This window comes from Corylus avellana, chromosome ca11 (assembly GCF_901000735.1).
Source record: "Corylus avellana chromosome ca11, CavTom2PMs-1.0".
NCBI lineage: Eukaryota > Viridiplantae > Streptophyta > Magnoliopsida > Fagales > Betulaceae > Corylus > Corylus avellana.
In genome coordinates this window covers 13,855,275-13,866,849 of record NC_081551.1, presented here as the reverse complement: position 1 = coordinate 13,866,849, position 11,575 = coordinate 13,855,275, and the positions used below count along the sequence as shown (strand labels likewise).

Sequence of the window (11,575 nt, the reverse complement as noted above, 5' to 3'; positions counted from 1 at the left end):
GTATAAGTTGAATAATATAGTAGCCTCCACCTTTTGTGTCTAAACCGTCCATATAAACTTTATCATGGTATCAAAGCCTTAGGGTTTGAATCCTTGGCCCTTTGTTTGTAATAATGTTTTTCCGCTATATTTGTGTTGTTTTGTCGAGTTTTTTTTTTTTTTTTTTCGGTTGGCAGTACCGCCCATGTGGGCTTAATGGCCATACCGGCAGTACCCTCGTAGAGCTTCATAGAGCAGTTTTGTTTTGTGTACTCTGAGCTGTTCCAGCTTGAGGGGGAGTGTTAAAGTATGTTTTTCTAGTTGTTTTTCGTTTGCGTGTATCTTCCAAGCTGGATTCATATGATGTATATGCTCTAGCTTGAGGGAGAGTGTTAGAAGAATTAGGGTTTGAGTGAGTCATTAGGGTTTTGGGGGTGATTTAGTCTTTATGGTATTTTCCTAATCCTATATAATAGGATGCTTGTATTAGGTTAACTTAAGTTGTATAAGGTGAATAATATTAATAGCCTCCACCTTTTGTGTCTAAACCGTCCATACAAACTTTATCACTATTAAAAATAAAAGAATAATAGAAAAACTAATGAGAAGAGATTTATCTTATATTCCTTCATTGAAGCTTCAACCTTCTTGCCTGGAGTATTTTCAAAGCAATGGTTCTTAGTTTCCATATGAAAATATTGTTTGCTGATGCTGTAGAAATTTCTTGATATATCTGTTTAACTATGTATTAGCCTACCATTTCAGGTAGGCTATCTTTCAGCTTCTATAAGATCAGTGGCCGATGCTAGGGTGGGTGACACAATTACACACTACAGTAGAAAGGCAGAAAAATCACTGCCTGGATATGAGGAAGCCACTCCTATGGTGTTCTGCGGCCTGTTTCCTGTTGATGCAGACCAGTATTGATCAATTACTTGTTATCATTGGTTTTCTGAATTCTAGGATGGAACTTTGTGCTCTGGTGTCTCTAGCGTCATCCAATTTCATCCTTTCTGTTGCCAGGTTTCCTGAGTTACGTGATGCACTTGAGAAACTGCAACTTAACGATGCTGCATTGAAGGTGCAGTACATGACTAATATGCTATAAGAATGGAGCACTTCTATTTTAAGTTTTTGGCCACTAAATGTATGTTATATGATTATGTAAAAATATATGTTGAAGTTTATTAGCCAAGCCGTGATGCAAAAAGACTCAAATTTCCAGTACTTACACCTAATTTATGCATGGTACAAATGATTAGCCACTAAAAAACAATGGTAAAGAACATGATAAACAGATCTTAAGAAATTGTATCAACTTCATGATTAAAAAAATCTGCTTTTTCATTAAGATATTAGGCGCTCATCTTTGACATAATGAGTCTCATAAGATGCAGGAGTTGTCTAAGATGCTTCAATGGTATCTCTCTATGTCTTAAAAAAATGTTGAAAATTACTTGCTTGGACACTTACTAATCACAGTGAAGTACCCATGTCAGATGTAACTTTTGAAGTTTTAGTATTGCATTCATTTATTTCAATCACTATTTAATTTTCAACATAAATTTCAATAAAAGCTTTGTTTTATAAGTTGGATTTTTATAAAAGGATTGAAATGTGCCCAGGAAAAAAAAAAGGGATTGAAATGTAGAGAACCTGTGATTTGAGCGGAATCTTGACAATATGTACCTATGAATAAAGTGATTCATGCTGTGTTGGACAATGTGCTCTTTCAAAACATTGGGTTTTAATTAAAATGATTAAAATTAAGCTGCGTTTTGCACTTTCTTTCTTTTTTCCTTGTACTTTCTGTGTTTCTCACCCTCTAAAAAAAGTAATTTTAATTTTTTCTTAAACATTTAAGTATGAATAGTGGTCTCATTCTTTATGATTACGTTTTAGGTGCTTTTATTGTTTGAGATGCAACTAGGGCTGTCCCAAGGTTTACATAATTATCAAACTATTCATCCTTATTCTTTATTTAGTAAGTAGCTCGTGATTCTGGAACACATTGATAGACTGAGCTGATATTGATAAACTAAATTAAAGAACTGTTTTTTCAATACTGTTTTTGCAGTTTGAGCCAGAGACCTCAAGTGCCATGGGTTTTGGCTTTAGATGTGGGTTCTTGGGTCTTCTCCACATGGAAATAGTTCAGGTTTGCTTTCTTTTCAATTGTCTGATTTTTTTTTTCTTTTTTTGGGGCGGGGGGGCTATGAAGTGTCTACTGTTTTTTACAATACTTTAAAATGTGTCTGAACTTTTGGAGTCTTTTATTTACCCTTACCTATTTTCTGTGTTTACAGGAGAGGCTTGAGAGGGAATACAATTTGAACCTGATTACTACAGCTCCAAGTGTTGTATATAGAGTGAATTGTGTAAATGGTGATACTGTAATTTCTTCTTGATCCTAAACTCAATGCATTTGTTTTGATTTGTACATTTCAAGAATTTGAGATGGATGTCAGTATTTTATCTCTTAGTAAACTGCCATCTATGCATATGGTTCTAACTTTGAAGGACAAGGGAAACTCAAAATTTTGATCAAGTGGAAACATATCTCTCATTTTCGTTGGCAAAAATAATATCTGCATCATTGATCTGTAAGACATGCATTTATAGGGTTTTAGTATGGGTGCCTTGTTATCACAACTTAGCCCACTCTAACCTTATCAATATATTTATGTGGCCGGGGAACACTCAGGTGCAACATAATGGGGACAGTTTCAGGTCTGCGTTTAGGATGTCAGTATGAGTATCATGTGTTCTCATTCGTTTGTGTTTTCTTTAGTGTTATTTGTATGTGCATGTTTGTGTGTAATTATTTTCATGTTCGATTTTGTTGTGGTTGCTCTTCCATTGGCCCCAACTTTGTCCAACTAAGATTCTTGTCCTTTATATTTAATTTATCCCACGATGTTTGTCCATTTTATAAAATCAACCATTATTGGTAAAATAAGGCTGGACAGATAAGTGTTGAAATTTTGGGATATACTTTCAGTGTCATCTTCAGTTTATGCATCCACATCATGGACTTGTTACACAGTTGCAAATGTTTTATCGTAGTGATTTTGGTGCCATTCCTTTGTGCAAATGCTTACATCCCTTTACTTCTTTTCTTTGATCTGATATCCATATTTTCTGATGGCAAATTGATTGATTCTATATTCCCTATATGCAAATAAACCTTCTTTGTTTAAAATAGATGTCATCTTCATCTCATAACTATGTTTCAATCTCGATATTCTTAAAGGTCGAGTGCTCAAATCCATGTTTACTTCCTGAACCTGGAAAAAGGAGGTCTATTGAGGAGCCATATGTTAAGGTTATTATTTCTTGTACCTTGAGATATATATTGCTTAATGTAAATGTTATATGAATCAAGATAAAACGTTTTTTTTTTGGCTTGCCAAATTAAATGTTATTTCATTTTGAAATAATACTTACAGATTGAGATGCTTACGCCAAAAGACTATATTGGTCCACTTATGGAGCTCGCTCAAGACAGAAGGGGAGTGTTTAAAGAAATGAAATATATTACAGAGAATAGAGCATCCATCACCTATGAATTACCTCTCGCAGAGGTAACCTTTTGCTTTATTGCTGTCAACTTGCCTTGATCAACTCCCTTGTATGACTCTGTTTTGTTAATGTTGGTTTTTCTTATGTTGCCCTGTTACATTTTGCTCTTTTTTTTTTTTTTTTTTCAAACCTTAATCGTCTTGATATCTTTATATGACAGATGGTTGGTGATTTCTTTGACCAGCTGAAGTCCAGAAGTAAGGGTTATGCTAGCATGGAATATACCTTTCTCGGGTAAATACATGTTAAAAAATTTCACTCTATGAATTTATATGGGATTGAATGTATAGCTTCTTGATGATCTTCTATAAATTTATATGGTTATAGCACACTCTTCGCACAACAAATCCACTTTAAAGTTGACTTGTTTACTCAGCCAATCATTCAAAATGTATGCAATATTTTGGTTGCTGAATTATACAGCTGGCATTGTTCATTAGAACAGGTTGAAAGAGGAGCTAAACTTTTTTATATTAAAGGAGTTTCATTGACAGGCTTCAGAAAGGAACTTCTAATTTCACCAGTGATGGAAAGCCATTTTAATTTCTTTTTCCCTCTGTTGCTTTCTTTGTACTAATATCAAACTGGATAAAGGTTTGCATTTGATGCGTGATACCTTATCATATAACCAGATATGGCATTCATTCAGCACTAGTGATCATCCTGTGCAAATTGCAAAGTTATTTCCTATGCAGTTGTTCAACAGTTCTTCCTTTATTAGAGAAAAGAAGACAGTTTTATTGATAAGACTGGAATACTTATATTGTGTGTGCTAGGATGCTTTTTGTTTTGTGAAATGAATGTTTTTTTTTTTCTTTCTAAAATTAAGCATCTCAAATATCCCTTTCTGTCTTAGTGGATGATCTTAGTATGTGTTTTACTATTTTGCAAGACTGATTATATTTATGTGATAACTTACTATTAATTCTCACTTTTTGATTCCCAGGTACAAGGAAAGTGAATTATTAAAACTTGACATTCAGATTAATGGTGATCATGTGGAACCATTGGCAACTATTGTGCACAGAGATAAGGTAATGAACTTCTGTTCAACTCATGTTCATCGTGGTAGTCACTTTAAATTTTTAAACAAAGTGTTAGTATGTGCGTGCGGGCGTGTGTGCGTGTTGTGATGTTAGCATATCACTTATTTATATATTATTTCCTTGTCAGACCATGTAAAGTCTTAGCTGGAAACTGTATATGTATCAATATTTAACATTGACAAAGGTCTTATTGTTATTGCATCAACCCAAGCTGCCTTTTTTTCAGGCATATCCTGTGGGTAGAGCTTTGACGCAAAAGCTGAAGGAGCTTATACCCAGACAAATGTTTAAAATACCCATTCAAGTAAGATCCATATGCTCTTTTTGTAGTTTTGCCACAGGATTTTAAGTAATGCAAAAGCTGCAGTATGATACTATTTACTGTTTTGTTCTTGACAAAACTGCTTAAATGTGGTCCTCAATGTGCAACATGAACTGACCACAAAAAATTCCTTTTACTTATTTTTTCCTTTTTTCAACATAGATTAGAACATTTTGATATGTGATTTGCAAAATTTTCCGGATAATGATTTTTGTGATTTATATGTCATAAATAGAAAATGGAAAAAGAGAGAATGAAAGAGAAAAACTAGTGACCATGATGTAACTACTCGGTATTTCCATTTAAATAGTGCATACAAGTGTCTGAAACATGTTACTTACATTCTCATATATACATACATTTGAATATACAGACAGAGACACGTATTCAAATAAATATGGATGCATGTGTTTTTTCTAGCATTTTGTGTGTTTTCAATTCAAAACTGAAAGCCATTTTCTTTTAACAGCTTAAACTCTTTGAGTAGTAATGTTGTAGGTCAAGAGGGGAGGGCTATCAAGAACTCCTCTTGTGGGAATTGGAGACTGATATTGAAAACTTAACATTTGGTCACTTGACCTTTTTCCTTTTAAGATTCTAGGAGAAACTTTCTAATGCAAAACCAGTGAGGAGCTAATAGGGTTGTATGTCTAAAATTAGGTTTTGGACTTAGAAAATTAAATTAGCGTTTTGGAATTTAGGATTAGGAAGTCAAAAGTGTTTGCTGGTATATTTTACTGTTGTTGTTGATATTCTTGACATCTAGACTGAGTAAATAATTTGCAGAAGCTTGCTCGTTGAGTAACTTCAAATATTTTATTTGGTCCCTTTTTTTTGTTATCAAATCACAGATACATTTATATTTAACCATTACATTAAAATTAAGGCTCATATGGGATTTCTGATTAGAAAATCATGAGCTTTTGTGCTGTACTAGTGCTACTTGAGAGAATGCCAAGTATTCAATTTTCTACTTAACTCTGATTCTTCTGGTTATGCTAACTCGGCTGCAACATTGTGTACCATATCCATGACAGGCATGCATAGGTGCAAAAGTGATTGCTAGTGAATCTTTATCGGCTATTAGGAAGGATGTTTTATCTAAATGCTATGGTAAGATTAGAATCTTCCTCTTAAGAACGTGCAGTTATTTCTGAAGCCTGCACAGGAAGGAGCTTCTGTGCATATACTTGTTCAATGTAAATAGATTTTTTGTCACATGGTATATAGCTGTCAGATGTAATTCTGGAGAAGCGCAATTCCTTTTCTCTTTCCATCATCTTTTAGTTTCATACATTCTTTCATGGAAGGGTTCCTCGTCCTCATACAATCTTTTTCAAATAAATAGATTTTTAAATTTTCTGGGTTAACTCTTTCCTTCTTTTTGCCCCCCTGATGTGAGTGATGTTTATTCCTTCATTTTCATTAATATTTTTCTTTCTCTTTAATTCTTGTAGGTGGGGATATTACAAGGAAAAAGAAACTGCTTAAAAAACAGGTGCTGCACTTGCCAGAAGTATTGGATTTGTTAGCAAATTATATTTGTGTTGATGTTGCAAGGCTGTAAGAACATCATGAAGCATATTATCGTATTGTAGATGTAACAAGTGGCCCTTTGATGAGTAACAACTGTGAATGGATTTTAATCATGTTAGTCCCTTGACCTGAAAGTTCTGAAATACAAGAGCTGACTGCCACACAATTGCATGGTTATATAATAGGATTATCGTCAGCATGTCGCATTACCTATCATTCCCAATGTTGGTGTCATGTCGCTTACCTATTATTACCCTTGCAATTTTGCTTTAATCTTCTTAGCAATCAGTGACAAATGTTTCATGCTTGTCAGAAGTGCCTTAGAAAGTAGCTTGCTGCTAGAAAAATGGTCCTTCATGCTTCGTTTAATGTTGTTCTTTTCACATTTTCCATGATTTGGGGGGAAACCCTAGTTGTCTATGAGAGCTGCATCAAATAGTTGAGAAGGGTGTCTGAGATCTTGAGTGTCAATCCAGACAACTAAATTTTGATCACTATTCCCATCTCCCACTTGGTTGTTAGAGATCCCAACTTTCAAACTATGGGATTTGTTTTTATCCCCGGGGGATGGAGGGGCGGGGGGAGTCTATCAATGGCTTATTTGATCCCATGCTTTGTGCATTGATGTATATTTACTACTTTAAAAAACAATTTTATCATATTGTGTTCAACAGTAACAAAGGAAAAGGTCTTTTAGCTTGCAGTTCTATGAACTTGGAAGCTTCATATTATGCAATGGATTATTCCTGTGATATAAAATCTCTGATTTGCAGTTAGCATTGTACATAAGTGTTTTCTTATCTTTTTCTTTCAGGCTGAAGGGAAGAAAAGAATGAAGGCAATCGGTAAAGTTGATGTACCTCAAGAAGCCTTCATGGCTGTGTTGAAACTTGAAAAGGAGGTATTATGATATCATATTTCTTTGTAGTTTCGTAAGATTATAGTGAAGTTCTAGTAATTGTGGGAAATATGAGATGCTCTTGGTTTTTGTTTCATAGGGTCAGTTTAGGCCCACATTTTATACTCTCTTTTCTTGTTTTTTTGTTTTGAAAGTAACATTTTGATAGGGGAGTGGGTCACCTGTTGGGAGCCTCTCATTTCCTCCAATTATTTGTATACAGATTAGTGTATTCAGATTTATGCCACGATGCTTAATAGCAATCTAAGGGTTCATGAAAAAAAAAAAATGGGAAAAAATAAATTTAGTTTCTAGGTTTTTATTTTGACAAGTCCTTAGCTTTTACAAAATTAATTAAGATCCATTTGTCAACCTACCGTCCAGTTAATTAATTGCATATCAGGTCAGACCGCTGAGTTAATGACACATGGATCTTGTCTAACTAGTCATGCCCCAATTGTATGTTCCATGTAGCAAATCTATTAGAGTTACAAATTTATCCTAAATAAATAAAACTAATGGTCGTAAATGAATAAAGTTACTCTTGAACACGCTCAGGCTTGGCTCGAACTAGACTTGACTATTTAACGGGTTCATGAATACAAGACTATTAAACGATACATATTCGTGTATAACTTAGCTCCACTCGGTTAATGTTCGTATAAGGCTCGTATAAAGTTTGATTCACTTGTGAACTCGACTCATATATATTTATTAATATACATACATATATACATTAAAAAAATAATGTATATTATTTATAATTAACTTTTATTTACTAAACTTAATTCGCATGGTTGTTTTCTAAAAACAAATTACAGGTTAAGTCTTTTCCTTAAAATGACCAACCCAATAACTAACTGCTAACAAACTAAGCCCACTAACTAGTTAATACAATCGTAAGACTAGCCCATTACTTTCAGCTTTATACTCTACAAACCGCAACAATTAACAAGTGAATATAAAACTCCAAAAGTTACTAGTAATGTCTATATAAATTTATATGTGGCTATGCTACAATTATTAAATTATTGTTACAATGCTCATATTGCAGTATAAAATAAGTGAATATTTATATTAATGAGATGCTGCTCAAATTATGATAATCGTGTAGGTAGTTATGTTGTATTTCTTAATTTTGATCAAAGAAAGTTTTGAGGTTATTTTCCTAAGATCACTAAAAAGAGGTTTTGCATTCGATTTGTTTACACACGTAAACACATCACTGTACTGCCCAAGTCTTACGAGACATAAAATATGAAAAAAGATGAGAGTTTTGAAGAAAATAGGGTTTCTCTATAAATGTGTAAGGTTCCGTGTAAAAAGTTGGTATTTTTACTTGCATAGATGTTTCATAAACATTGCAAGGACCTACATGAAAAAATGGAAATAAAGTTGTATTGCAGAACTTTAATTTTGCACAGAGTGCATACATCATTGTATACACATGTTTCTCAACCAAAAAAAATAAATAAATAAACAATTAATTACAAATTGATTCTGCCAGAGTCATGTATACGATATATGTTTCCTTGTAAGGTTTGATCTTCTTTATTGTCTTTGAGAGGAAACTAGGTTGCATCACACCCAAGATTGATTGATGCAGAGTATGGTAAGTCTTTCCTTGTATGTCTTTTGCCAAGGCTAGCTGATGAACAAGATTTAGGTGATTGAGATAATTCTTGCCCATTGTAGTTGAGATTACCTTGGCTGCAGCTTGAGCATCACGATTGAATTCCACAATTTCAGCAGTTGAGGAATATTGGAGATTGTGATCGTAATTTCCTTTTGCAAAGTAGGGAGAATTACTAGCTGGATTTTCTGCAACGGCTACATTCTCTTTAACAGCCCCCCGCAAGCTCATGGGGGATGGAATCATCATGAGCTTGAGACGAAGATAGAGGAACCAAGCTAAGCCTAATCCTTTTGTAAACACATCAGCTACTTGATCATCAGTGGATATGAATTTGATGATATCCTAATTGAGTACCTTTTCACGAACAAAATGGTAGTCTACCTCAATATGCTTAGTTCGAGCATGATAGACCGGATTTGCTACCAATGCTAGAGCACCTACATTGTCACACCATATTGTAGGAGCAGTGGATAAGACAATGTGAATGTCTTTAAATAACATACGCAACCAAAACATTTCAGCAGTGGTTATGGCAAGGGCTCTATATTCTGCTTTTGTGCTGCTACGGGAGATGATAGGTTGCTTTTTGACACTCTATGCAACCAGATTGCGACCTAGAAAAACAAAAAAGCCTATTATGGATCGTCTATCATCTGGATCACTTGCCCAATCATTGTCACAGTAAGTAGTGAGATGCAAGGATCCCTTTTGATAATACAAACCATGGACAGCTGAGGACTTGAGATAATGCAACACCCTTTTAGCAGTTGACCAGTGGGCAAAGGTAGGAGCATGCATATTTTGGCAAAGTTGGTTTACTGAAAAGGAGATTTCAAGCCGAGTAAGGGTGCAATATTGGAGAGCACCAACAACTTGTCTATATTCTATAGGATCAGTCAAGAGATCTCCTTCAAACTTGGAAAGTTTCATACCTGAAGATGAGGGAGACTTGGCTGGTTTAGCCTCTTGCATATGAGCACGATGGAGATTGTATATATACTTAGCTTGGCAGAGATCCCAACCAGTAGCAGTCCAAGATGCTTGAATTCCAGGGAAAAAATGAAGAGGCCTGAGATCCTTAAGATGAAATTCAAGTTGTAGCTTTGTGATGAGAGTTTGGATAACTAAAGAATGAGAGTTGGTAATGATGATATCATCAACATAAACTAGCATAAAGATATGAACGGCACTAGACTTGAGTATAAATAATGATGAGTCCACAAGTGAGGCAATAAAGCCAAGTTCCAACAGGAAAGATGATAGTCTCTTGAACCAAGCTCATGGGCTTGTTTCAAGCCATAAAGAGCTTTATTCAGTTTGCACACAAAGTGAGGATGATCTTTGTGAACAAAACCTTTTAGTGAACGCATGAAAACTTCTTCAACAAGGGCTTCGTGGAGAAAGACATTAAAAACATCCAATTGCCGAAAGCTCCAATCAAATTTAGCTGCTAGCGATAAGATTACACGAATGGTAGATAATTTAATCACTGGACTAAAGGTCTCAGTATCAATCCCACATTGTTCCTTATAGGGCTGTATACGAGCCAAGCCGAGCGTTGGCAAACTCGAACCAGCTTGTTTTAGAGGACCAATAAACGAGCCGAGCTCGACCTGAGCCAAACTAGGAGAACCTCAGCTCGGCTTTGCTCGTTGGGAACGTTTAGTAGCTTGGGATCGAGCTCGAGATCGACAAAAGGATAATTTTGAGCCGAGCCAAGCCCTCATGTATCTCGACTCAGCTTGAGCTCGTGGCAGGGTATAAACCCTTTGCAACAAAGGAAAAAAAAAAGGAACTACATTAACAATATTTTGAAATAGAGATTAAAGATACTAAAAACATAACTAGTAATTGAAAGAACAATCATAAGAAAATCGAGTGGTATATTTAACATAACTACCTTAGTAGCTTGAAGCTTCATAGCTTGTATTCTTCTACAAGAATCGTGAGACAAGCTACAGATTCTCCCTTCGAACCAGGAACAAAATAGAGATCATATGGGATTCGGGGAAGAAGAAACAATGAGGTCCCAATGAACCAAAACCAAAGGACAAAACAAAGTATTTACCAAAAAAGGGGAGGGTGGTGGAAGAAACGAGCAACACACTTGGTTTTGGTTCTTTTGGACATCTCAAAAATCAAATTTCAACTTAACCACTTAACCACCGATAACTTTTTTATTTTGTACGCCCTACGTGTGAATGTAGCTGGATTCAATGAAAATTGTGATCTTTACCATTTAATATAAGGGTTAAATACCAAATACCTCCCTGGAGTTTGGTAACTTTATTTTTACCCTCTTGAAGTTTCATTTTTATCACAGGAACCCTCTAAGGTTTTAATAAAGGACCAAGTTAGTCCATCTGTTAGTTGACTGTTAAGACTGACACGTAGATCAATCAGATGTTGACATGTGACACCTATTTAATTTTTTTTTAAATTAAAAAAAAAAACTTGGGCTCCAAGGGGGTGGCCGAAACCACCCCCAATCACCATTGGGGTGGTTTTCACCCCCCATGGAGCCTTGGGGGTGGCCGAAACCACCCCCTGTACCCTTGGGCGAAACCATCCCCTTG

The 11,575-nt window shown here is 35.1% G+C and overlaps 1 protein-coding gene across 2 annotated transcripts in view; it reads left to right on the top strand.

The window, feature by feature from the left end:
* The window catches only part of LOC132165568 (translation factor GUF1 homolog, chloroplastic), a 24,630-nt gene extending 16,936 nt beyond the window's left edge, over positions 1–7,694 (top strand). Inside the window, exons 11-22 of one of the 2 annotated variants that reach the window (XM_059576191.1) lie at positions 745–899; positions 1,003–1,060; positions 2,057–2,137; positions 2,286–2,357; positions 3,233–3,304; positions 3,429–3,563; positions 3,722–3,795; positions 4,508–4,595; positions 4,834–4,911; positions 5,967–6,042; positions 6,387–6,427; positions 7,280–7,694. In XM_059576191.1, coding sequence (XP_059432174.1) covers positions 745–899; positions 1,003–1,060; positions 2,057–2,137; positions 2,286–2,357; positions 3,233–3,304; positions 3,429–3,563; positions 3,722–3,795; positions 4,508–4,595; positions 4,834–4,911; positions 5,967–6,042; positions 6,387–6,427; positions 7,280–7,375 — 1,026 coding nt within the window. In that variant the 3' untranslated portion in view covers positions 7,376–7,694. Of the gene's footprint in view, positions 1–744; positions 900–1,002; positions 1,061–2,056; positions 2,138–2,285; positions 2,373–3,232; positions 3,305–3,428; positions 3,564–3,721; positions 3,796–4,507; positions 4,596–4,833; positions 4,912–5,966; positions 6,043–6,386; positions 6,428–7,279 lie in introns of both variants that reach the window. The other variant, XM_059576190.1, reaches the window with a different exon arrangement.
* Positions 7,695–11,575: the final 3,881 nt, after the last annotated feature.